The 27,882-nt window shown below is 38.7% G+C and overlaps 2 protein-coding genes across 2 annotated transcripts; both read left to right on the top strand.

Moving 5' to 3' along the window:
* Positions 1-182: 182 nt before the first annotated feature.
* Positions 183-8,804, top strand: timm10 (translocase of inner mitochondrial membrane 10 homolog (yeast)). The gene is made up of 2 exons (XM_022197532.2): positions 183-409; positions 6,970-8,804. Exons 1-2 carry the CDS (start codon positions 339-341, stop codon positions 7,163-7,165), a joined length of 267 nt encoding a protein of 88 aa, XP_022053224.1. The 5' UTR covers positions 183-338; the 3' UTR covers positions 7,166-8,804.
* Positions 8,805-8,902: 98 nt separating this feature from the next.
* On the top strand, positions 8,903-27,752 carry unc93b1 (unc-93 homolog B1, TLR signaling regulator). Its single transcript, XM_022197531.2, has 13 exons — positions 8,903-9,076; positions 11,240-11,356; positions 11,473-11,614; positions 12,159-12,312; positions 12,385-12,546; positions 16,232-16,361; positions 16,515-16,608; positions 18,678-18,802; positions 20,934-21,116; positions 21,195-21,465; positions 21,543-21,664; positions 21,754-21,876; positions 24,942-27,752. Exons 1-13 carry the CDS (start codon positions 9,074-9,076, stop codon positions 25,191-25,193), a joined length of 1,878 nt encoding a protein of 625 aa, XP_022053223.1. The 5' UTR covers positions 8,903-9,073; the 3' UTR covers positions 25,194-27,752.
* The last annotated feature ends 130 nt before the right edge of the window (positions 27,753-27,882 follow it).

Consider the following 27,882-nt stretch of genomic DNA (forward strand, 5'->3'; position numbering starts at 1 on the left):
CATCAACACATCGGAGGTCTTAACTGAGCTACAACGCACTAATATTTGAATTCTGGGACACGTTTTTCACATTTCTCTTTGTCTGTGTTGGAAAATAGTCTGATTTCATGGCTGCGGAGGCGCACGGAGTTGCCTCTAGAGGGCGCTCTGTCAGCAAACCTTAACGCGTCTGAATCCAACTTTATTGACAGCGGATGTGCGAGAGGAAGCCGCAGCACACACGTGTTTTCTTGCAGGTTTGAAGGTTACAGAAGAAGCTTCAGGGAGCCTCCGTGTCTTCTGTCCAGCGGAGAGGGTCAGCGGGACGGCGTGGGTCGAGGCGGCACTGAAACGCGGACATGGATCCCATGAAGGCGCAGCAGCTGGCGGCGGAGCTGGAGGTGGAGATGATGGCTGACATGTACAACCGGTAAATCCAAACCAGGCTAACCACGGAGCTAGCTGCCTCTAATTTATCACAATCTGACTTTAAACCACAGTGTCCTTCTTCGTGTTTCTCCTTTAAACTCCAGTTTACTTCTGCACTGACAGAATGTAATAAAGTTTAGTGAAGCTGCAGCTGCTCAGTCTCTATTTGATGCTAAACATAATGACCTAAAGACAGTGTCTCATTAATGCTTAGTCTAAAGCTCTAATTTTCTGCAGGCCTGCACAAGCCAGCATGTTCGAAGTGTGTGTAGGTCTCTCGGGGTCGCAAATTTAACCATCAGTAAATCCGAGTCATATTTCACATTTGAAGTCATTTTAAGTTTTCATTGTAAAAATGTGTCATATTAGGCCTGCAGGATATAGTAACAAACTGACATTTCCACATGGGAAATAAGATACAGGAATTTTCACCAAATACTTTAATTAATCTATGATAACAATTACTGTTCTTTAAAAAAAAATGAATAATTGGGGTAGTTTTGTCATAGAGTACATCCGTTAGGTCAAGATGGGTGCCCTGTGCTGCATTCACTGTGTGGAAAATTGAGTTATCCAGTAGCTCACGTCAGATTAAAAAAAAACCCACAAAGGAATATTCTTCCCCTTTTGGAAAAATCAAGGTGTACAATAGCTCATACGTTACGTTTAAGAAAAATAAGGAAACAACATGCAAAAAAATAATGTGCCAGTTGTGCTGGGAGAGGCAATAATGTGCAAAATCATGCTAGTAATTAGAATAAAAAAGGTATTAAAAAATCTAAGTCCACAGTATAATACTAATAATATAAAACATTTAGGAGGGTTGCTTGAGTCCTGGTGAACCCCAAATTATTGGACAGTTTTTTAATAAAGTCTGATGCTCTACTGACTGAACTGTATGGCCTCTAAAATGTCTAAATTGTCTCTTTTGTCATTACAACTCGTAACAGACAAAATAGTGAAACCTTCCAAGACCATTAAAAAATTAATACATTAAAACATAAGCACAGCCAGCGTTATCTGGCAGGACAATAAAACAAGAACTACACTAAGACAGAGGTTACCAGACATCAGTGCATGCAGAGACGTGAGTGAGCAAAGTGGTTTTGTGTTGTAATAAGAAATGCATAGAAATGTGGTCTGTGTTTCCTGGGAAATAAAATGATGCTTTCTGCTGTAACTACAAGTACCAGTGTGCATAGAAAGCCAAAAACATGTTTTAAAAAATACCATCTTTATGGTGAAGACATCTGGACCCTTTCTCATGTGCTTCAACGCTGGTAATGGCATCCGAAATCGTTTTTTTTTTTTTTGCTTTCAGGCCATTTAAATCTGGCTCTTGCTCGTCTTACCAGCTTTGTTGATTTAAACGGTCAGATATTTTAGTTGTGTTGCCACATGTGCTTGCAATAAGCCTCACCCCAGCTAGTCAGGGCAGATGTTTTCCCCTCCCCGAGCCTGGTTATGTTGGACGTTTCTTCCTATTTGAAGCTTTTATTTTCTTCCCACTGTTGACAAAAAGCAGCTCAAAGTCTATCATTTGTATTTATTGAATTTGTCTTTCTAGCATATTATTGTAAGGATGACAAGTTTTAAATTGGTGCTATGTGAGTAAAACTGATTTGAATTTCAACACCTGTCTTTAGACAATATTATCCTTTTTGTAGCTGATGTCGTAAGCGAGCTAGGAGGCAGTGACTTAATATTTCTGAGATTCTGGAGAAAACAACAGTGTAGAGTCATTTGACTGAGAGGGACTTTAATTATGATGTTAGAATTCAGTGGAGAGTTTGTGTGAAGGGATGACGAGGTTTGAACACTGAGGAAGAGCTGAGGATGAAGAGTAGCTGTTGAAACAAGAAGTGGCTCATTTCAGAGGAACTCCTGAAGGTTGTGGCCATGAGAACAGGACCTTACAACCACTGTGGGGACGTCACATCCATCGACCTTTATTACAGAACACATTGCACAAGTGTCCTTCATAACAATAATGTTGGCTGCAGTTTGTATTTCTAAGCAAACAAATTAAAATACGTTACAGCAGAGCCCTAAATGTGTGTGCCCTGAATGTAGCATAGCCATTGTTAAGTACACACGTGGACAAAATTGTTGGTACCCCTCAGTTAAAGAAGGAAAAACCCACAATTCTCACTGAAATCACTTGAAACTCACAAAAGTAACAATAAATAAAAATTTATTGAAAATTAAATAATCAAAATCAGCCATCACTTTTGAATTGTTGATTAACATAATTATTTAAAAAAACAAACTAATGAAATAGGGCTGGACAAAAATGATGGTACCCGTAACTTAATATTTTGTTGCACAACCTTTTGAGGCAATCACTGCAATTAAACGATTTCTGTATTTGTCAATGAGCGTTCTGCAGCTGTCAACAGGTATTTCGGCCCACTCCTCATGAGCAAACAGCTCCAGTTGTCTCAGGTTTGATGGGTGTCTTCTCCAAATGGCATGTTTCAGCTCCTTCCACATATGTTCAATGGGATTCAGATCTGGGCTCATCGAAGGCCACTTTAGAATAGTCCAACGCTTTTCTCTCAGCCATTCTTGGGTGTTTTTGGTTGTGTGTTTTGGATCGTTGTCCTGTTGGAAGACCCATGACCTGCGACTGAGACCAAGCTTTCTGACACTAGGCAGCACATTTCTCTCCAGAATGCCTTGATAGTCTTCAGATTTCATCGTACCTTGCACACTTTCAAGACACCCTGTGCCAGATGCAGCAAAGCAGCCCCAAACATTACTGAGCCTCCTCCATGTTTCACCGTAGGGACAGTGTTCTTTTCTTCGTATGCTTGGTTTTTGAGTCTATGAACATAGAGTTGATGTGCCTTACCAAAAAGCTCCAGTTTGGTCTCATCTGTCCAAAGGACATTCTCCCAGAAGCTTTGTGGCTTGTCAACATGCATTTTTGCAAATTCCAGTCTCGCTTTTTTATGAGTTTTTTTCAGCAGTGGTGTCCTCCTTGGTCGTCTCCCATGAAGTCCACTTTGGCTCAAACAACGACGAATGGTGCGATCTGACACTGATGTACCTTGGCCTTGGAGTTCACCTTTAATTTCTTTGGAGGTTGCTCTGGGCTCTTTGGATACAATTCCAACGATCCGTCTCTTCAATTTGTCATCAATTTTCCTCTTGCGGCCACGTCCAGGGAGGTTGGCTACTGTCCCGTGGGTCTTGAACTTCTGAATAATATGAGCCACTGTTGTCACAGGAACTTCAAGCTGTTTAGAGATGGTCTTATAGCCTTTACCTTTAAGATGTTTGTTTATAATTTTTTTTCGGATGTCCTGGGACAATTCTCTCCTTCGCTTTCTGTTGTCCATGTTCAGTGTGGTACACACCTTTTCACCAAACAGCAGGGTGACTACTTGTCTCCCTTTAAATAGGCAGACTGACTGATTATGAGTTTGGAAACACCTGTGATGTCAATTAAATGACACACCTGAGTTAATCATGTCACTCTGGTCAAATAGTTTTCAATCTTTTATAGAGGTACCATCATTTTTGTCCAGGCCTGTTTCATTAGTTTGTTTTTTTAAATAATTATGTTAATCAACAATTCAAAAGTAATGGCTGTTTTTGATTATTTAATTTTCAATAAATTTTTATTTATTGTTACTTTTGTGAGTTTCAAGTGATTTCAGTGAGAATTGTGGGTTTTTCCTTCTTTAACTGAGGGGTACCAACAATTTTGTCCACGTGTGTATATTAGTAATATTATTTCAACTGTGCAATAAATCCTACCTGCTGATAGGAGGTAGTCTGCTGCTTTTATTTGCTTTTCAGCTTTCAAATTCTCAAAACAGTGGAAACGGATGTAAGCAAATCCAACACAGTTTGACTTAAATAGTCCCAATTCATAACATGAATGATAGTTTTAAGGACCTTTACATTAGTAAGGTGAAGACAGTATTGTGGAGAGAAGCCCAATAATCCACCTGTGAGCAGCATTTAGCAGCTATGAGGAGGAGAAATCAATTTTCAAAGAAAGAAACCTCTGGCAGAACCAGATTCAGGTGAACGATGTGAACACACACACATGGAAACTGAGGCAGATGTTTTCTTTGCAGCCAAAGTACTCGGACTATAAACATACGCGTGCATAAAAGAAGAAAAATGAGTGTTCAGCATGTTTAGAAATGAACCAAGAATTAAGCGCCAAAACTCAAGTGTACCACAATTTAGTGTGAAATACAGTTATCAATAAATACAGTGTTATTTTGTTACAGAGAGAAAAAATGAGCCTTTAAAACCAGTAAAGCGATAAATATTGGTCAGGTTTAAGATCAGAAATCTGCATCAGAGCCAGCAATGCCTTCAGAGATGCAGTCAGAGAGTGAGCAGTTTTTTCTGAAGCTTTTGCTCAAAGTTACTCTTTGTGTGGTTTCATTTAGTACGGAAAGCAAACGAAAATGTCATGATTAATTGTTAAAATGTGTGTGTGTTTTTTAACCATCCGAAGCTTGATTGGCTTCTTTAAATCAGTCACCATTATGCAGCCTTTTTCTGCACTGGGTTAATGCTTCTAAATGGGTAAACTGGTGCCATCTGCTGTCTATTTTTAATAAACTGAACACTGTTATTTGCATGAGTGTAGTGAATGGAAATGGGCATTAAATAGGATTTTCTTATGAGGATTTTTCTGAGACATAACAGCTGTGATGGAAAAAGCTGAAATATGCACGAGATTTTCCCCTTATATCCATCAGAGCTGATTACAAATCGAATGGATCAAAGCAATGTGTTGGAGCTAATCGATATGCGTTAGTTACAGCACCTAAATGTGCTAAACAAGTGTCTTACTTTGCAATAATACCTCTCCAATTAAATCCAACAGCTCTCCTTGTACGAAACTCATAAATATGCTTTTGTTTATCGTTGCCATTTTAAGAAAGTTGTTAAATCTGTGTCTCTTGTTGAGTTTGCTGTGAGTGAGACAATATTTTACAGTATTTTGTCCATTCTATTAACATGCATGAACGTTTTTAAAGGCCCTGCAGTTAACAGGAGTGTTAAAATTGCTGCTTGAACTTGCTGCTAATGTGTTCAAGCAGACTTTATGGCAGGGCTGTTGGATTGGATTGCATTGGATTGGTCTGCACCAGTGCTGCTAGTAAAGTGAGCAGGTGGTGAGCAAGTACGATCTAGACACACATATGAATGATATTTGCACAGATGTACCTCTGGAAGACATTACCTTTGCAAACAGGACTAAGGACTGAGTGCCGGCTCTCTGGTGTTGCTGATGTTTGTGTCTACGGGGAACTGAGCAATCATTAATGTTCTTAGCCAGAGCCATAGTTTCTGCTGTGAGGAGTCGTTTAGAGTCATAGTAAGTTTAAGATTTTGCACGATTTTGGTTTTGTGCACATTAGCTCACTGTCACAGATGAGTGGAGCCTTTTAAATAGAACAAATAATATTATTAGTAACACCTGTGTGCATTTCCCACTGTGTGAAGTGAACAGTGACAAATATTCCATCTATAATTACAGTCACAATATTTATGGATTTTTTTGGGACATAACGGAAGCATTCAAGCAGTGTTTTACAGTATTTAATTTCAGGAAAATTAGTTAAATTTACAATATCTTTGTAGTTATTTGAGTTCTAAGTGGGGGCACGGAGAATTAGAAGCTTAAGCAATTTTTTGTTAGTCTAAATTTTTATTTTACAAATAAATGTTTTGTCTTCCAAATAATGTAAATTTTTTGAAAGTTATTCTTTTAAAATGTAAGGATCTGTTCTTTTTATTGCCCTCCATGTTGTAATTGTTGGTCTCTTGTGAACTGTTGGTTTCATAAAGAAGCATCTCTGAGTATGTCATCTTGGGCTTCATGACACCTGTTTTTGTGTTTTTGTGCTTCTGACCACTGAAAAACTAAGTGGAATCTGTTTAACTCCACGTCATGTTGGGAATTCTCATTCCCTTCACGGCCCTTTACTTTGGCACGACATTTTAACCAACACTGGAAAACATGGTGGCTCTACATACAATAGATATTTTACTGCTTCTAAATGAATTTCCACAGTTGCTTCCTCTTTGTTTTGTGTGAACACGGCCTGCAGTTCACCCCAGTTCAGCTAAAGAGTCCCTGAACTTTTGTCATGTGACTGATGCTGCAGCTGAGTCACTAATGGCTTCCCAGTTGCAGCGAGAACTGCAGAGTTTTTAGTGTTTTGCAGAATCTCAGGAGAACAAACTGTGTTTTGGGGCATTTTTTTTAGTGTGACCCATACAACCAGGTGAATATCATGATTTTAGCCATAAGATTTGGTTACGTTTCCGGAACAAACAACTTGTCACAGATGAGCAGGTGACGGTCCACTGATTCTGTTTGGAGTTTCTATCTCTGATAAATGGTGTAATTTGGGTGATTTTTGTAAAGACAACATGCCTTTAAAATCCTCAAATCTTTCAGAAGATTAAGATGCACATGTAATTAAATTAAAATAAAACTGTTCTTTACTTGGTTTAATTCCGGTCTTTGCATGTAATATTTCTAGAATCTGACTGACTCTTGGCTTTCTCTCCTCTCAGAATGACCAACGCCTGCCACAGGAAGTGCGTCCCGCCACATTACAAGGAGGCGGAGCTGACGAAAGGCGAGTCGGTCTGCCTGGATCGCTGCGTGGCCAAATACCTGGACCTTCACGAGAGGCTGGGACGAAAGCTGACAGAGCTGTCGGTCCAGGACGAGGAGATGATGAGGAAGGCGGCTGTTGGCAGCGGATAGACACTGACAAAGGAGACAGAGTGGTGCATTGTGGGGGAATTACAAGGTAATGGGATGGGATTAGCATGTGAAGACTTGTGTGTTTTAATAAGAGGGTGGGTATATCAAAATAAAGTAATGAGGGTCCACCGAGAGAAACTGCCTCCTCAGCGTTAGGGGATGATATAAGGGGCAACATCGGAGGATGCCCTGGAGCAGCAGCAGCAGGAGGACATCTTGGATCTGCCCCCGGTGGTCTGCCAGCCTCTCTGGAGCTGGATTTTACATTCAGCTCGACCTGCTGAAAGTGGACTGGACATATATTTTATTTCTGTCGTACTTTGTGCTTGTTTTCGGCTGACTTGAGTTCACATTCGCCAAATGTCATCAGGTTAAAGCAAACACAAAGGCTGACTTTAATGCAGCCGATGATCCCAAGTCAACTTTTGAATTCTGTAATTTTGTACTTTTTTGTTTTGGGCCGTCTTTATAAGATCGACACGCGACAACATTCAGGTAGAAATGCAGTATTCACCGTTACAGGTTGTCTGTTATGCAGACATGGTAGGATTTCTGAGGAGTGTATTACTAAGCAGGATTCAGGGGTTTGTGAGGTATGTTGAGCTTGAAGTTTTCAGCATCACCGAGTCCGTACTCGGTTTACAGCTTATTATGTATTTGTGCAACTTCGTCCCACTGAATGGAGCAGAATAAACTGTTTGCATCGCGTTGCCGTAGTAACCCACATGCATTCAGTTCATGATGCATAATTTGCATAAAGAACTAGGCTGAATTTCTGTCATTTCTGCAGCTTATGCAGCACAGATTAAAAACTGCTTGGTGTGTAAATTTTATTGCACAGAACATTCAATTATCAACACTGATTTCACTTAAATTCTTAACTATGAGACAGTGTCAGACCTAAATTCACTTTTTTCAATATGTTTAATTCTCTAATGTTAAAAAGCTCTAATGTTCAGCTGTCACATCCGAAGCAAGCAGCACAACTGAGAGATAAAATATGTATAACGTGATTAAATATTTTCGATCGGCATTCCTGTCTTACATCATTTGCAGTAACAGCGTTGTTTTTTAGAGTAACAATTTTGAATGTTCCTCACTGCTTTCTGTTATTACAGCCTGTTGCTTTTAACGTAGGTGGCGAGTCGTCTCTCCAGGTTTTGCAGAACAAGAGTCAAATGACGGATCAGATGTCCTCTTTTATGGGAGTGTGGTGAAGAAAACCTGCTAACAAATATGGTTTACAGTCCCCTGTTGTCTCTGCTTGAAGTTTTCAGTTTAGTGGAGCCAGCTAACGCAGAACAGGCCCGGCTTTGTCAGTGCACCCCTCTTAAATCCCATCAGCTACAAGGATCAGAGTGTGTATTGAGTTAATGAGCCAGGTTGTGCTTTTTTTTACAGGTCTCTATGCACAGTTTCCTCTTTTTTTTTCTGACCTGGACGGTGCTGTGTTGTCGCATACAGGCGGCCTGAACTTTGCTCATTTTGTCATGTTTATGTAGACTGTGTTGTCTCAGTGGACCATGTTTTCTCTATTTGTATTTTTTGTCATATGCAAACCACAGTGACAGGGCCTCTGTATATCGGTGAAGCTGCACACTGTGCTGCTGTTACTCTAATAAAAAACTGTCATCCTTTATCTCCTGAGAGCTGAATGTGTTTAATCACACGTGCATTGTGCTGCTTCTGCTGCAGGGAGGAGGAGTTTAGTTAAATGTGTCTGCACCTTTAAGGCAAACTGAGGCAGCAGTGAGGAAGTGAAGATGACAAACTTTCATTTCCCTCGTGAAACTTTTATTTATACCTGAAGCTTTTACTGAGGAAAGAGGAACCGACAGCAGCGCAGACAGAAGGACGCAGCTGTCCGAGTGTTGGAGCCTCTGACACGTTGAACTCCGACACAAGAACATGGTGAGTGAATTTATAATAAAAGATAATGTCAGAGGAGTGTAAACCAAATGCGTGCTGTTGTAGGTGCGTTTGAATGAATGCCTCGTTTTGCAGTAGATAAACTCAATGCTGTTCTCATAGCTATCGCTGCGAAGTTGTAATAAAAAAAAGTGTTTACTAAAAAGTAAAGCTGCAACAGAGTAAGGATTCTATTCTAATGTCTGACATGACAACTGTTGCGTTTTAGAGAACATGGCTCAGATCCTCTTTTAAAACCTTGTTAGTTCTGCTTCAGTTGAACTGAAATGAGGCGATCAGGCCCATTCCAGGGGAATCCACTTATTATAGAAGTCTGAGAAAAAAAACCCGTCAATGATTATAATAGTGATCGTGTAAGTAGTAAGGAAGAAGCAGATGTTTTATGTCTCCCAGTGTAGGATTGCCTCTCCTTTTGGAATAAAAGAAGAGGGTGTTTACTTCATGTATTTATTATTTAATCCAAAGCTGCTACTTCTGTATTTCTCTTTCTTGTTTAAGTGTATCAAAGACTTCGGTTATTTTTTGGTAAAGTGTATGCAAAACGTAAGTTAGCTTCTCGTTAAGTTAAGGGACATTTTTAGCTAATTCTCCATATCCTCCAATAATTTAATATTACAAGGCCATGTTGAATTTTTTTTAAAGTCCTGATGCTGTCTGAAACTACTTTCAAATTTGTGAAACCTTAATTCAATGTTTTGACAGTGCAGAACAGATTTTTTAAAATATGCTTTTTCATACTCAGTCACTGATTTGTGAGTCCTTTATTCTATTTGTGAAAATGTGAGAAATAGAAAGTTTTCTTGCTTTTTGTGTGTGTGTGCATCTAGATCACATTAGACCAGGCCTAGATGAAAAGCCATTATGCACAGACTGGTTAAAGAGTGGGTTTTCCCAGAGAGACTGAATACTCTTCAAAACTCAATCTGTGATTCGTGAAACCTTTATTCCATTTGTGAAAATGCAAAAAAGAGAGACTTCATGGTTTATTCTTAATAATGTAATGTATTCTCTATCTGTCCATGTTATTCCTGCTACTAAATACTGATAAGAATAAGGATTTAACAAACCACAGACTCTTAATCTTCTACAGTGTAATGTAGACCAGACTGGGCCCCTATATTAGTATAGTGTTTATTGATCTGGACCTGCTCGAATGTGGTCTACATTCCAAAACAATGACCCCCCCCCCCCCCTTTTTTTGTACATTTTCACAAATCAAAGACCCTTTAAATAATATATTCCAGGTTTGATCTCTATGCATGAAGTGATTTTAGATCTGAATCTGATCTAAAGTGTTCTACATGCAAAGAAAGCACAGAAATCTCACTTTTTGCGTTTTCATTAATAGGATAAAGTGAGTTTCAAACAGCATTATGGAGACGTGGAGAATCGGTCGCTCAGTGCTATAAGTTACTTTCCCTTTCAGTGCTGAATGAGAAGCTCATTTTAGCCTCAGAGGACTATGTGATGTTCACTGGGTATACTATGGATTTTATTCAGGAGAACTTTTGCCATTTTGTCATATGCTGTCTTTATTTGGGCGACAATTAGTTAAATAACAATTATTTTGATTATGAGATGTCAGAAAATGTATAAAAAATGCTATTTTCTAAAGCTGAACTATATTTAAATGAATGTTCTGAACAACTAGATGTCTAAACCACAGTTATACTTCATTTAATGTCATATACAAGTAATAAAAACAAAATTTTCATCTATGTGAAGGTGCAGACATGTACGTGTGAATGCAGAAAACACAGGGCTTATTGCATTTGATCATTGTTCACTGTAGCGCAGGAGAAGTCTTTGAAAATGAAAGGCAAAATGCTTTTGATTTTCATTTTAGTATGGTGTAAAATGCCCATAAGGTATGAGAAAATGAAAATGCAAATGGGATCATAGTGTTTTCACTTTAGTTTTTGCTCAAATACCCCATACCTGAGAAAAATTCTAATGCCTTTGTTAAAGTACACTTTCTTTTTACAAATTTAAGTTCAAATAAGGTCTGCTGTGAGCTTCCTCACATAAGTATGCAGCAGTCTGACTACAACCACAGTGTCTACAGGCAATCGATTGGTCTGGATGACGTCAGAAGCTGCAGTGATCTGACTGTTAATGAAGTGTGCTGCTGCTTTTGGTCACCAGATGGAGGCATCTGATGAAGAAGATCTAATCAGAGAAGCTGATCCGCTCACAGCGCCTCCTAATGGCGGCATGAACGAACTGCTGAATGTGGGGCAGGAGGACAACATACAGGGTCAGGTGAGCTCAAAGAAGAAAACCGTTTTTTTACTGTCAGAGTGAAAGATGCTGCATTTCCTCTTTGGGGATCAGAAAAAGGAATTGACTTAACTTTTCTTTTTATCTTCTCTTCTCAGATGGATGAGTTTTTGGGCCCGCAGGCCGAATACAACGAGGAGGAGGAGGAGAGGAAATACTACAGGAGGAAGAGGCTCGGAGTCATCAAGAACGTCCTCGCAGCCAGTTTTGGAGCCATGATCGTGTACAGTGTGTACATGGGTGAGTGTGCCTCAGCAGAAGACTTACTTTAGTTTTTACCCATTAAAGACACTCAGACGTGCGTTGACTTTTCAAGCCAAACAGAACTTCAACAACTAAGAACTCTTGTTTTAGCCTCATTGCATCTGATCCAAGTATGTTTTAGGATAGCTTTTAGAATTTCACTGCCCACTTTAACTTAGTTTTATATCTGATCTTTCTGCTGTATTTACCAGCGCACACTTTTCAGTCAGAACCCCAGAGGCTCTGAAACAGACTGCCTGAGGAAATCAGGTTGGCTGAGTCAGAAGTCTCTTTAAAGTCTCTTTTCAAACGCGCTTTTATCTGAGAGCCTGTCTGGACTTTACTTGACTTTTTATTTCCTTTGAATCATTTTTTACTTCTTTCAAGAATGTCTCTACATCCTAAATTCTAAAGATTTAATGATGTGTATGTTCTGTTTTGCTGCCTTGTGAAGAACTTTCTTAAGATCATTATTATTACAGTTGTTGTGTGTGTGTGTGTGTGTGTGTGTGTGTGTGTGTGTGTGTGTGTGTGTGTGCAGGCCTACTACAGATGCAGCTGATCCTCCATTATGACATGACCTACCGTGAGGTCAAATACAGCAACCTCGGTCTGCAGGACATTGACCGGAAGATGCTGATGGGCATCAACGTCACACCGATCATCGGCCTCCTCTACACACCCGTACTCATCAGGTAGAGTTACAAACACAAAAACATTTTTCTTATCCAAATACTCTTGGCTTTTCTTAACATCCTCTTTCTCAGGTTTCTAGGTACGAAGTGGATGATGTTTCTGGCTTCAGGAATCTACGCCCTCTTCGTCTCAACCAATTACTGGGAGCGTTACTACACTCTGGTTCCGTCAGCCGTGGCTATCGGCGTGGCCATTGTGCCGCTTTGGGCCTCTTTGGGAAACTATATCACAAGGTGAGGAAGAGGATGTGTGTCCCAGCACCTACAGCTTACTGAGAATCAAACAATAGCACTATTCACCATCTTAGATCGTTGCTCTTACATAAGTCTCATTGAAATTACACCTAAATTACAATTTGACTAATTTATCAGCTTGTCACGTTACAGTATACCTGATATCATCTTCTTAAAACCAAACATAGACACTCATCAGGACCATTTTTCTCTGTCGTAATCATTAGAACCAGTAGATCCCATGTCTGAACTAACAAATATTCAACCTCAAATACGTAATTTAGATACTTTTATTTCAACATTAGTTGATGAAAATAGCCAAAACAGGGTTGCTGGTCACATGATGAACCACTACTGGATTTTTTTAAGGCTTTTTATGATGCTTAAAACAACTAAACCTACAAAATATTGCTACATATTACCAATACACCAATGTAAAATACTGAATGAAATAATGGAATTTCATTGTATATCAAAGTATGCAATGACAAATTATCTGTGATCTGTAAAAAGACTCCTTTAAAGTAAAAGTCCTGCAGTAAATCAAAGTACTGGTTTGCTCCTTTTGACTTTCATATTATTACATATGACACATAAGAGTGTTGCTGCATGTTTGAACTATGTTATATCAAGTTTTATATCCAGTTACAGGAGATAAATCTCCACACATGATTAATAAGAGAGAACAAAAAGAAGACAAAACTAAGTTCTGATGCAGAAAGCTGCCTTTGGTTTTTTGCAGAGATATCACATCATTTAAACATTTATTAATATCAAACCATGTGAGACATTTAGAGGGAAAATCGGTTTGGTAGAGCAGTAAACAACTCGCAGATATCTGAAATGTGAACCTGACTACAAATTGCTTTTTATAAGAAGCCATAAAGATCAGAAACTACTAGTTTAAAAGCTTGTTATGTTGTGTAAAATATTAATCTTAAAGATAATTGAAGCTGTCAGATCAATGCATTGGAGTAGAAAGTACAATATTATTGAAGTATTAAGTAGCATAAATTACAAATAATTAAGTAAAGTACAAGTATCTCAAGGTTGCATTTAAGTACAGCATTTGATTTCTCTGACTGGTTGCTGAAAATTAAATCAAATTTAAACAGTCTGATGCTAAGAGGTTCACTGTCAGGGGAGTCTCAGATCAGGGTGTAATGTGGGACTCCACAAAGGGCCCTTATCATGTCCTGGCAGATATCCTCAAACGAGAGTGTTGCACAAATTTGCATAAACCACTCAACCGGCTGTAATTAAGGAGCTTTTTGGGCCCCCTGCGGTGTTGACATGCGTGGCAGTTTGCCTGGTTTGGCAATCCAGCCTTGAATACTGATGCTGTTTCTAATTTATCTGAAAGCCAAACCTGGTGTACATCTCTGAAAAAGCTGAAATCTCCTAAAATTGCCTGCGGTGTTGTGCTGTAATGCTGGCAAGCTTCGGGAGAGTTAGAAAGAAGCTGCTAGCTGAGCCGTTGCTGCCATTTTCAAGACATTACATGCCTGAAAACACCACAGTTAAATAATAGATTCAAGCAGAGGTGTGCTGCAGACACCTCCTCTGTTGGGCTCCAAATTGCTCCGTTTTTACCAATAGAAAGCCTGAGCTGAATTAATGCACCAGTCAGTCACAACAAAGCTTTGAGAAAAGAATCATTAGCCATTTCAAGTTAGTGCTTTCATGTCTGCTCACAAAAAGGTGTCACAATATGTTGTATCGCTTCGATCGATGCGCGGCACAAAAAGCTATTTAACGGCCCCTTTGTTGAAATTCTGTCGAACCTTGTCGGGCGACTGTTGTCAAGCTGAGATCTTTTTTGTTTTTTGTTTTTTTGGAGGGGGTGAGGGGAGGGGTATCCTGTTGAGTACAAGAGTTGTTTTTTTTCCATCTTAGTGTCTCATGATGCAAACTTGAATGCAGAAAGAAAGAAAAAGTTTCCACCTCCTGTATATATATGTCTATGAATTAAAGGGAAAACTTTAATGCTTAAGGTATGAAACTGACCCTCATTTACTGAGTGATTTATGATTTATTCCACTGCTCACCATTGGCATATATACTAGAGCTACACATACAAAAATAACCATTGTTTTGATTATCAGATGTTAGAAAGTACTTTCGAATGCTAACACTGAAGGAGCATAGTGATGTTATTGTGGACATTTGCAGCACACAGTCCACATTATCAGCTACAGCACTAAAACCACCTGCCTCATAGTGTGTTGGTTTAATCTGAGCTGCCAAAACAGCTCTGAACAGTCGAGGTCTGGATTTAACAAGACCCCTGAAGGCCTCCTGTGGTATCAGGCAGCTTGAAGTTGGCAGCAGATCCTGAAAATTGAGAGAAGGCGCCTCCAGGGATCGAACGGGTGCTTTAATGGGTTGAGATATGAAACAAGCCGACAATTTAAACAATTGCTCCTTTTATGATTTCCGATGGATAAGTCCACAATGGTCAACATGTAGCAGGATCGTGATCGTCCACAGGCAGCTGAAGTAGTGTTCACTTGTTGTCATAGTTACAGTGACGCCATGCAGCTACCTCACAATGATACAGAAATCTTGAACAGATCCGTGGATCCAGATTATAAACCGCATCACTGCCAGAATCTAATCACTTGATCCTTGTGCCATTTCACACCTTCCCTGAAGATTTCATCCGAATCTGTTAGTCTGTTTTTGAGTGATGTCGCTAACAGACAGACAGACAGACAAACAGATGTACGCTGATCATTGAATAACGCCGCTGTATTCCTTGGCGAAATAATAACCAGCAACCCTACAAGGAGCTCCGTCTGGATGTCTGAGCTCCTCACCTCTTTGCTGAAGCGTAGCCCAGCCACCCTATTCAGGAAGCTTATTTCAGCCACTCGTACCTGCTACGTTATTCATTCAGTCACCAACTGAAGCTCCTGACCATATTTGGAAATTCGATCAACTGCTAAATCAAGAACTTTTTCTTCATTCCTGAACAATTTTCGCACACCGACAGGGCACGTTTGCGTGTTTAAATAGGGCACTGACATTAGGGAGCACCATTGCCATGAAGGAGTGTATGTGATATGCAACTTTCTCTGGGTGTTAGGTGTCAAAAAAAATCTATATGAATACCAGGACTCGAGGTTTCCCAGCAAAACATTGCCCCGAGTGTCACTCTACCTTTTGCAGGCTTGTCTCTTTCTCACAGTGCATCCTGCTGCCATTTCCTCTTCAGATATACAACGGTCCAGTTCTGATGCTCATGTCCCCAGTGTAGGAGCTTTTGGGAATGGACAGTTTGACCAGCATGTGGCTGCAGTTCACCGTGTTTTCTGACACCTTTCTATCCTATGTCTATCCAAAGTTTTCAGCAGTTACTTTGTACCTGCTGTTAGTTCATCGCTTGCCCTTCCTTTGACCACTTTTGGTAACAACTGCATACCAGAAAGACAAGACCTGCTGTTTTGGAGATGCTCTGACTCAGCTGTCCAGCCTTCACAGTTTAAGAAAGTCACTCAGATCCCATTTTTTCCAACTTCCAATTCATCAACTTTGAGAAACACGCGCCACCTGAAGTATGGCACTGCTCCAGAGGTGGCAGGGAGAGAAAATAATCAATGTTGTTTATATTTAACGTACACAATTCCGTGTATGTAATAAATATTTCTTTTTAATGTCTTGTCTTCAATTTGTTTGTCTGCAGGATGGCACAGCAGTACTACGAATACGCCAACTACAAGGAAGAGCACGTTCAGGAGCAGAAGAAGCTTCCAAAGGGAGCGTGTCACAGCTACATCATCGTCTTCCAGTCGGTCTTCAACATCATCTTCAGTGTGAGTCTTTTGTCTCCTTTTGCCCTCGAATGCTTCACTTAATTTCATGTTCCATGATGAATTATTGACCAAATTGTGTTTAATTACGAGGAAAAATTATTTGCACATCTGTAGGAGAAAATGAGCAGGATTCTCTGTCTTGTCTTTCTTCAGCTGAGTTTCGTCTTCGCTGAGCTGCCCATGCGTCTCGTCCTCAACGGCTACCTGCGAGATAGCCGCCACATTCTCCATAACGTCAATAAATGCGGTAAAGACACTTCAACTGGTGAAATCCTAAAAATAAATTAGCACAGGACAAGAACACAGTACATGATGATTCAGTCCATTTGAGTGTGATAAAAAAAAGAAACAAGTATGCCTTTTTGGGAAAGTTTATTCACTTTCTTGCTGTCTGTAAGCTAATTATGAAGCACATAGACCGGAAACAGGGAGAATCCACCTCAAAAACTCAGTATTTAACATGTTATGTCTTGTTTGTTGGGAATAATGTGATGGATTATTTAAAGATTAAGATTAAACAAAGACAATTTTAACTTTCTAATGTGTTGTATATAGTCAAGAGAATGCTAACATTCTGAATTTTGCAGTTCCTTTCAGCTCTGTGGAGTTTTTTCATTCATTATTTTAAATGTTACACAAGCTTTCCTGCTATGTTTGCCAAGCACACATTTAGTTATTTAGTTATTTTCAGGGAAAAAGCTGATGAATCCACTTTACCTGTCAATCCTCAAATGTTGGAAAGTCACAGTTACGAGCTGATGAACGTAGCAGGAGATTTAGAAGCGGAAGAGCCAGATATTTTCTCAGGAGGTGGTGAAGCTGGATGTGTGAATTTTCAATTTCAGAATGAGATAATAGGTCAGCTTCTGTTCCCAACGAATTAACTGTAAAATGTCGGATTTATTGGAAAAAAGAACAATTTTGGAGATTTTCATTAAGAGAAAGTACATGCAGTAGCTGAAATAATATAATGCTTGTTAGTTTCTTTTCCTCTGCTTGGTAATATGCTTAAATTCAGCAGGTCTGCTCGTCTGATCTGAGATTTTTATATTATCCTTTCAAACAATTCAAGAGTTTGTTTGCAAAAACGGATAACTCAGTTTTACGAATTTTCAGAAAACGTATTTTTTTATTGTTTGCTTGAGATTATAATAATAATAATAATAATAACAATAATATTTTATTTTTTCTCAGTTTTGTCATGTATTTTTCTACTGAGTCAAATCCACTCAACTTCAGTTTGATTGATATGATCTCAAGTAAACAATAAAAAAACGTTCTTTGAAAATGTATCTGTTTTTGCAAATAAACTCTTCAATTGTAAAAATTCAAAAAATAGTGAAATGATGAGAAAACGACTGCCACACAAAATCTAAATAAATTCTAGAGAAACACAATGTTTTTTTTGTATTATTACAATCTTACACCTTTAGTAAATTTAGAGGCTTTAGAGTTCTGTAGTGAAACTTTGTGATTGTACAGATGGATATAAAAGTTCTCCAGTAAAGTGGTTTTATTTGACAGATTTGGCCTGCAGTATTATGACCAACCACCTTCAATAAAGTAATAACACATGCCAAGATGGTTAATGAACGGCCTTATTTTAGAACACAAATAAAGAGCACTCTGCTATTTATTCCGAAACACTTTTGTTGACTTGTCTCAGATGAGAATTTACAACATCAGCCAATTGTTCACAAATAATTCTGCCTCCAGTCCCCCAGGAGGAATTACTAAACCAATCATGTCTGTTGTCGGTGTTACAACCAGACTCCTGGGCTGCAACATGAAGTGGAGACCAACACCAAATTTTACAAATAGGATTTTTATGTCAATAAATGAATGCAATACAAGACTCTCCAAGCAGGACTTATATTTACACCTTCCCAGGTGTGACCAATAACAAAGAGAATTAAGCAGATATAGCAACTGACAACTCTGAAAAACTTCAGTTATTTTTTATGTGTATATTTTTTTTGCAGTGTATGTAATCAACTTGTGAGAAACATGCTTCCCTTTTATTGTAACTAACACTAGGAGGAAGCAGAAGTGTACTGAGGTTCACACCAACCACATGACTGCAGCCAGCCTTTTTAAACAGCTGCTCTTGTTTCTTTAAAAAAAAAATCAACTTTCTAACGTACATTTTGGTCACTTGTTTGCACATTCAATGTTTTTTTCTCTTTTTATTTTTTTGTTATTTCTGTAAAACTGACATGCAGTCTCATGGGTTAAATGTGCAAATTTCTGGTCAGACTTCCAGTTGCTTTACATCATTTCCTTCCTAATTGCTGAACTTTCCTTTTCCTCCACCAGGAGCTGAAATCAGTGGAGTGATTCCCGGCTTCAACACCACCGTGCTGATCAACCTGCCGCGCTCCATGCTGCTCATCCAGGTGGAGAGCGTCCTCATGGGCTTCGCTTTCCTCTCCATGATCATAGTAAGATCTCTAAAACACTAAGTTCTGAGAATTCAACAGGTTTATATGGTTTATTTCTTTTACAATTATGATCAACTTGAGTTTAATTTATAATTTTCTCCCATGTTGTGAGAGAAGTATTTACAAAATATCCAATAAATAGCCATGTTCTTTTACTATTCGCTGGCAAATTAACCCAAAATAAAGCAAAATCTAAATCTTATTGAGAAAACAAGGTCATTCCACCTCAAATCATCAACTTTTTAGAACAATTTCTGCTCGGCTATCTCTGATTTACCTGAGTTTTTTTTTTATTATTATAAACTGGTTTTGGATGAATAAATAAAAAATATAAAAGTATACCATTTTAAATTTCCATTGTTTGTGATAAAAAGAAGTTTCAAGCAAATCACAGATGGTGGAACAAAAGACCTTTGAGGATTTGAGATGAAATAACTCCCATGAAATTGGATGCAGACAAAACCAGGAATTAGTACACAGGTAAAACTATAATTTGCTCCTTGTAAATCTCTCTGTGCATCACAACACATTTTTAGAAGACGGTTTTATTCTTGGAAGGAACTGCACGTTAAACAAAAGTTTTAGTTCTGATTGAAATAGAAACAAGTCAACGTTTAGATCTTTATACATACAGCAAAATTAGGCTTTTTCAACTTGTATTAAAAATATGTTGTGTACAACTGTTTTCTCTTCATATATGATTTGATTTGCTATGGACTTTACTTTGAAAGATAAAAGATAAATCACATCACATGGAATAAAACAAATATGACTGTTAAAATAAAACAAACAACTTCTTAGTCCAAAAAGAAAATGTACAAACTGGCAATAACAATGTCTCAAGGATCCCAGTGAAAAATACAGTTTTTAAGACATTTATAGACATTATTTGAGTTTTGTAATTGTATGTTGCACACTCATGCATTTAATAAGATTATTGCACAGTGTTCTGGTATTTATCAGTAGAGCAATCGAAAGAGGAACCTGTGAGGTTAATAAAGGTCCAGCAGCTAACATTTGCCTCATTGGAAGCAGATCCAGTCACACGTATTTATACAAAAAATGTAATCTTTCCAGGGGCAACTTTTGGGCAAACACAGCACAGTATGAATACAAAACTAGCAGAGTTTACTGTGTTCAACAAATAGCTGCTGGCTTCGTTTTCTGTTTCTATCTGGTGAAGTAGCACACAGTTGATTTGGAGCTTCCTTCAGCTGGTAATGATATTAATGAGAGCGATGAGGTTAAACAGAAATAGTGAAGTTTTTGGCTGTAAAATCTAAATATTTAGTGAAACGGAGCTGGAGGAGGAACTCAGACCTTGTACTTAAGCAGAAGTCCAAAAACCACAGTGTAGAACTCTAAACTTACATAAAAGCACAAAGGTAATGAAATGGGGAAAAAAACAAAAAAACTTAAAAGGTACTAAAACTAGAAGTTGTATTATGCAGAATGGCGTATTGCAGAATAATGTATATTAAGTTGTCATTTTTGTTTCATTAATATGTTTATCGTTTTAATGTTGAAGCTGATCGTTGTTATTTAACTGCTTTATCTGGATCGATAAAGTTGTATCTATAATATTACACCATAACGGATTATATTTTGTATTACAATCGGCAAAGTTATTAAATGTATGTTGTAGAATAAAAAGTACAATATTTGCCTCTAAGATTTTGTGGAGTGGAAGTTTACAGTAGCAGAAAATAGAACTAGTAAAATAAAGTAACTCAAAATAATACTCAAGTACAATGATTGAGTAAATATACTTAGTTACTTTTCACCACTAGAGCAAAAATCCTCTGTCCAAATGATATTATTGTGTTATACTGATGACATCTGAGTAAAGTAAAATGATTCTAGTATGAATTTACTTTGCATTATTTGGTTATTATTTTTACTTTTATTGTTTTTCAGGGACTTGAGTGTATCCCAGCATGCACTGTGTTCCCTGTTGGCTTTAAAAGCAATTTTTAGGACTAATAAATGTGTGTTCAAGTGTTGCTTTTTGCTCAGATTGGATTATTTAGTCAAATTAAAGGCATTAAAGACCGGCCTTATCAGTCACCATCCAGCAAAGCGGGTACAAAACTTCAAAGTCATCCACACTAAATTTTGCCGTTACCCACAGTTCCTTGTGCTGTGTGGCCCCGCCTACCGCCCGACAGAGGAGATCGACCTCCGCAGCATCGGCTGGGGAAACATCTTCCAGCTGCCTTTCAAACACCTGAGGGACTACCGGCTGCGACTGCTCTGCCCCTTCTTCATCTACAGCGGCTTTGAAGTGCTGTTTGCCATCAAGGGATTCTCTCTGGTACTGCACTGCTGAGGCGGAGATGTGTGATGGATGTGTTTGTGTCCATAAGTTAATTTATTCTCCCTTCCTCCACAGTCCTACGGCGTCTGCGGTTTGGGTTTGGATAAACTGTGGCTTCTCATAGTCGTCTATGGCCTCTCCTGTTCTGTGTTTTCCTCCCTCTCCCTTTGCCTCCTGCGCCTCCCACGCTGGGTGTGTCTGGCAGGGGGCGCCGCTGTGCACGTGGCCCTCCTGGTGGCTCTGATGGTGATTTCTCCAAAGCCCCGGGTAGCGAGTCTTGGTCCTCTGCTCGTGATCTCGGTGCTGTGGGGACTCGGCACCGCTCTGAACAAGACCGGTGTCAGCAGTGAGTATCATCTATGATCGAGGTGTGTCTCTTGATTTATTTTTTTTATGTATTTTTTGGAACTCCGTGTGTTCCAGCTCTGCTCGGCATACTGTACGCTGAGGAAAAAGAACGTCTGGACTTCGTGTACACCATCTACCACTGGTTCCAGGCCATCGCCATCTTTATCGTCTACCTCTGGTCCGGCCTGCCAATGAGGGTTTGTGACTCTGTGCTTTTTTGGAGACTGTTTGGCGTGTCTTTATTCTTCTTTTCCTCTAACCCAGCTTATTTCTCCTTCCCCTTCAGGCCAAACTCTCCATCCTTCTGGCCACCCTGCTGCTGGCCTGCTACTGCTACTGGGTGATGGAGCGCCGCCTGGCCAGTAAAGTGTCTTACAGACTGCCACGCATCCCTCGGCCACGGCATAAGGTAGCTGAACATTCTGACCACAAAAATCTGGTCATTTTAAATATCAAATTTAAAGAAAGAAGCCATCAGCTAGAACTTTCTCGCTGTAAATCTTTCTGGAAAGTTCTTGTAATGTTTTTAGTGGGATTTTTTTTTGTTTGTTTCCAGACTGTTGCTCATAAAGTTAGAATAATGTTCTCTAAAGATATGCTAAAGATGTTTAATAGCCTTGTTAGATTGTTGTGCCCTAACATTCTTAAAATGCCTTATAAAATGTTTTCTGAATGTTGCATTAGGTACTTTTGTCCTTTGTTACTATGATGTGAAATGCTGTGTGTATATTCTATGATGTGTTACCTCAGGAACATCCCAAAAACATCCTCAGAATGATGATGTTCTACCTTTGTTGATATGTCATATTACAGGAACATTTTCTAACTCGAGAAGCACACAGAGAGCGCAGTACTCCACCAAGGTTGTTCATTCCCCCAGATGGCATTGTCAGAAATGCAGCATTTGTTTATTTATTACTTGGTGATGATCAGAAATCACGGCACTATAGAATGTAAACATTTAATATAGATGTACTCACAAACAAAATGACCTTGCGCTGAGCACAGGTGTGTGTTATGCATGTATTCGTTGTGTACAGATACCGAATCGCGTGACCAAAATATGTAGCGGGCGGCAGGAATTGATGGGACTCAGAAACACCCCCACAGTTTAATCAATTATTCCTTGTATGATTTCCAACGGATAAATCCTGAGAAGTCCACAGTGGCTGATTTCTAGAAGCATCACAATCATGTGATGGTCAGCAGGCAGCTCATGTAGTGTTCACTTGTTGCCATAGTAACAGTGACGCCGTCCGCTCTCTTGCAATAATACAGAAATCCTGAACAAATCCGTGAATCCAGACTATTACTGCCAGAGTCTAATCAGGTGATCCTTGTGACATTTCTGATCTTCCCTGAAAATTTCATCCAGATCCGTTAGTCCATTTCTGAGTAATGTTATGAACAGACAGACGCCAGTCGTCACATAACTCTGCTGCATTCCTTAACGAAGCAAAGAAACATCTGGGGCCTCGATACCAGATTGACATTTTTTGAGTGTTGCCAAGAGAGCCACGATAAAATCCACAATATATTGTCTGAATGTTGCAGTTAAAATGTTGTATTAACCATAGAAACATTATTTTAAATGATAAATATCCTTAAAAGGTTATTTTACCATTTGTACTACATGTTTTTTTCAGAGCATCATTATAACTTGGATGTAATTTTATGTAATGTTCATGAGACACTAATTCTTTTTTCAAACACTGATTTAGCAAGTTTTCAAATATAAGAATTCTAATATACATGTTTATAACTGATAGATGACAGTAAATAATGATTTTTAAAGTGATCTGTGTGTGACTTTGCCACCCTAACCTTCTGAACTCCAAAACCTTCTGGCAAGTTTGAAAAGCATGTTAATTTTTGTTTGTAAATGACACCATTTGTCAGAGCTATAAACTGTAAAAACTGTAAAAATAATTGTTGCATCTTCAACTTTCTGATGTGCCCTTCTGTCAGGGAAGTTAAACCAAATCAAGCTTGAAATCATGATATCTTATTAAAATCACATTATTCTACATATTGTGTTTCAAATTTTGCTGAAGAAAACAATAAAATAGCTGTACTAACTGGTGCAATCATGAAGCCATTAGTGGCTCAGCTGTAACCAGGAGTCACATGACAAAATTTCAAAGACAGGCTGGGTTTGCACAGAACAGATAGGAGAGAAGTAATAATAAATAATAAAGTATACACCTGTGGGCCCCATATTTTTCTTGATGTAAGGCATTATAACTGTCATACTGCACAAAAGACCACTTGAGTTCTCTCCTTCTATCCATTGTTGGGCTTTTTCCATAGAGGTGCAGAACTTTATATTGCAGTGAAAAATGTGGCATGAGCAAAAAAAACCCAGAAACTGCTCGCTTTTCAGAAGGTTAAGCAGTAGAGTTAAAGTAAGGAGGGGTCCTGACACAGAAACAACTTTAAAAAGTGAAGTCAAATTCTTTTTTTCTCTCAGCGCAATATCACACTTGTATCAAGGCTGTTTGGCAAAGGGCAAACAGGAAAGCTGTGTTCAAGTAGCAACACATTTTTAAATGTGTTTGAAGTCACTGGTGGTGTCTGAAAAATTAAAGCACAATCAGACGGGTCTATATTTACCACAGCTTCATTATATCTTCTATATTTAGAGTAAGCTTTATCCTGCTCACCCATTTTGTTTTATGTAGACTCTGAATCAAATATTTACACTGCTATAGCATAACCATACATAGTCTGTGACGTCAGCCACATAGTTACACAGATGTTCTCCATACATGTTTTATGGCTATCACAGCGTGAATTCATCCTGCCTCTGCAGTGCGTTCTTTACCCGATTTCTTCCTTCCTGAGCGTGGTGCATTCATGGCCTTGACACCTTTAGCTTGGGTTTAGTAACACATAAACCTCACACAATCAGTTGATTCATTTCTCAGGCGTTTCACAGAGAAATAATCAAGAGAGCAACAATTTTGATAACAGAATAAATATTGAAATATGTGAAAGCAGGAATTCTAATCTTAACCTTGTTCCAGCTTTGTAATTGTGCAAATATGCAGTTTTTTTCTTTGTCTTTAAAGATCGTAAACTGAATGTGTGTAGCTTTTGAGGTGCAGCTGGGACAGAAGCAGAAAGAACCAGAGTGAGATGATTCTGTGATTTGTAGCGTCAAATTGCACTGGACGCCAGATATCTGCAATTTTTTCTTCAATTCTACGGCATTGTTTCTGCGAGAAAAATGCCGAGCACTTGCCTTGCTCTTTTTGTCTGTCATGCAGAAGTAAAAGAAAATCTACAGAGAGCTGAAAAGATGAGTTGTCCTGAGCTATGTGGAAGAAACCCCCAGCTGAGCAGGAATGAATAGTCTTATTATAACCATGGTTTATCGTAAAACATCTAAGTGGTGACTAAAAGGCTGAAGCAAGTGTATTTTCATTTCAAAGCGACTCACTCAGCATTACATGTGACTTCATTTGTTCTCAGGTCAAAGGCTACCGCTACCTGGAAGAGGACAACTCAGACGAGTCAGACTCGGAGAGGAGTGAGGAGGACGACGAAGAGGACGAGAAGGAAGATGAAGAGCATGTTGTGGAGGAGATGGGAGCAGAGGGCGGGGAGGAAGGGGGGCAAGATGGCGGGGCTGACTCACCCAGAGCCAGGAGGAGGGGAGTCGAGGGTCGCTGGCAAAGACGGGAGGGAAACCAGGGCGAGAGGGAGGAACGTAAGGGAGGCTGATGGAGGAGAAAGTAGGAAAGATGGTGGACAGAAGTCAGATACAGGAGAGGACGACGGTTAGCGATGCGCTGGATTCTTCTGTATTCATGACTCCGTATTTTTACAGCTAATGCAGCTCTTATGTGCTACTCTGAACAAGACAAACGTGGCATGAGCTTATATCAGAAACCCCAAATTTACTATTCAACTGTTCAACCAAAAGAAAGTGTCCAGCAACTGCAAATGCTCCAGTGAGGATAAAAAGTATTCCCCTCCTCATTTTATGGCTTTTTAACTTTCAGTCATGGACAAAATAATTTAGCTTTTTTGACAAGAATTTACCCCCCAAAAAAGACTTTCATTTCCAGCTGAAAACAGATTTAGTCAAAGTAATATAAATTATTTAAAAATATAAAATGAAAATATAAGCGAGACTCTGAAGTCAACTAGAAGAAGAAGCTTCTTTGATCTGATAAGACCAAAATTGAGCTTTTTGGTCATCAGACGAGACGTTATGCATGACGAACACCAAGCACCACACGTCATCACAAACACGCCATCCCCACTGTGAAGCATGGTGGCGGCAGCATCATCATGTAAAACTGCAGTGTCCAGACCTGTGTATACAGGCTCAATGCTGACATTTATTCTACTAAATACTGATTTGAAGGCATGGGATACCTATGCAATCACCTGTTTTACATTTTAGAGTTTTTATTTATTTACATTACTTTGTCAAAATTTCTTTTCATGTTGAAATGAAAAAGTCTTTTTTTAATTCTTGTCAAATGGCCAATATATATATTAACCATGATACAATCCTAAAAAAAACAATAAAAGGTGAAAACTTACAATGAAGGTGAATACATTTCACAGCACGATATATTGCTATTTACCATCTAAACTCAATACCTCGGATAAAACAAATCTATTGTTGGTACTTTATTTTTCTTTTGCTGCACAGTTTGTAGCTTATATTTAACGTACTGAAAGGAGGGACATCTTAGGAGTTGATTTTCTAAGTTGAACCACAAGGTGAAATGTGTGATTGTGTTTAAGATGATTTTTTTGGCCATTTTTACACCTTATTTCAATAGATGTGTGTGGCGCAGTCATTTTCAGAGAGCCTGCACGATCCAGCTGGATTTGGATTTTCTATTTTGTCTTTTTTTAACGTCGTCCGTTTATATACACATTTGTCAGACAAAACAAGCTAACTCAACAGATTCTTAGAAGCTATAGTATCTTGAGCTGAATGGAATGTGCTTTTTGCAGAAAATTAATGTATATTTTTGTTCAGTGCGCAGCAAGTACATAAGTTCAGTCGTGAGTGGCCTCAGAGGGTATTATGGTTTGTGATACATAGTCTCTCAAACATGTTTTGAATAAAAGCATATTTAACTCAGCAATTAACATGTCTGTAGCCATGCAGTGGGCCTTCTTAGGATCAATGATCTGAGCTAAATGCTAACTTTACCATTCTAACAGAATGTTACAGTGCTAGCATTTGCTAACTCGCAATACAAAGTCCAGACAAGGTTGATGGAAATGACTATAAGCCAAAGTACCGTACACCAAAGTTATTAGAACTTCCTTCTGATGGAGGCATTGACGTGCAGAATAAATTTCATGGCAATTCACCCAGTAGTTATAGAAATATTTCACTAAAAACCTCAAATGTCAACGGTGGTGCTAGTGGAAAGGTCAGAGGGTCACAAAAATCAAAAGGATTTCTATGCTGCTAGTGTAAAAAAAATAAAAATGAAAAGAAGAGAAAAACAATATATCACAGTTTCTCATATGAAACTACACACCTGACCTTAAAAGATCTCAAAAGTATTAGTCTGTGCTGAATGCCTTTTTGTGTTTGACATGTCAGAACAGGAAAAGTGCTGTTTTATACGATAACCTTAATTAGCAGCTTCAATTTCAGTGTCCTGGCTTTGTACAGCATGTTCCAGTTCACTGTCACACTGTAAGGACTCGCTGGGACACTTAAGTTGAGCAGATTCATTGTTATTAGTAACACATATGCTTTTCCTCCTATGACAGGTCAGAATTTATGCTGTGAAAAAAGAGCCTATTAGTCACTCATGACAGGTTGGTAATTTTGAGATCCAACTTTGGAGAGGTCTTGCTTTTATGCACGCTGGCTAATTGTAAGGTGACATTAATTCCACCTGTGCTTTCCTGCTGTAAGATAAAAGTATTGGGGATGGAGTTTTGGTTTACTTTTTGGGTTTAGCTGAATCTACATAGCACAGTCTTCTTACTGTGTTCACTTTTCTGCACACGGTTGTCTTAATTTGCTGGCATGCGTTTTGTTTTTTTTGGTTTCTGACGTTTCTTCACGATCATTTGAAAATAAATCTGTATTTACTAAGCTTCTTCACGGCTGAAAGCTATCACAGTTTCATACAGATAGTGATACATTTCATATATTTACTGAACTGTACTCTATAGCTTATTCTGTTCCACTAACCACAGTAAGAATTTGTATTGAAACAAGCTGTAGAAGGAAGGAAAGCAAACCACATCCTATGCTAGATATTTAATTGAGCATTAAATATGAAAATCAGAGGTGTCTTAGTAAATTATTCTCTTTGATGTTGCACTGATAAATGTGAAGTCATTCATTTATGTCACGTAACACTGCTGGGTGAATAGATTTTGTGCTTTTCCCTTCAGTACACCTGTTCTTTAAACTTAA

This window comes from Acanthochromis polyacanthus, chromosome 3, assembly GCF_021347895.1.
Source record: "Acanthochromis polyacanthus isolate Apoly-LR-REF ecotype Palm Island chromosome 3, KAUST_Apoly_ChrSc, whole genome shotgun sequence".
Taxonomy (NCBI): Eukaryota; Metazoa; Chordata; class Actinopteri; family Pomacentridae; genus Acanthochromis; species Acanthochromis polyacanthus.

Excerpts from the sequence above, each read along its gene's own strand:
- timm10 (XM_022197532.2), top strand. The coding sequence starts at position 339 with ATGGATCCCATGAAGGCGCAGCAGCTGGCGGCGGAGCTGGAGGTGGAG. Across the intron at positions 410-6,969 it reads ATGGCTGACATGTACAACCG|AATGACCAACGCCTGCCACA; the intron begins GTAAATCCAAAC and ends CTCTCCTCTCAG.
- unc93b1 (XM_022197531.2), top strand. Across the intron at positions 18,803-20,933 it reads CTTTCCTCTCCATGATCATA|TTCCTTGTGCTGTGTGGCCC; the intron begins GTAAGATCTCTA and ends CGTTACCCACAG. Across the intron at positions 21,665-21,753 it reads GGTCCGGCCTGCCAATGAGG|GCCAAACTCTCCATCCTTCT; the intron begins GTTTGTGACTCT and ends CTTCCCCTTCAG.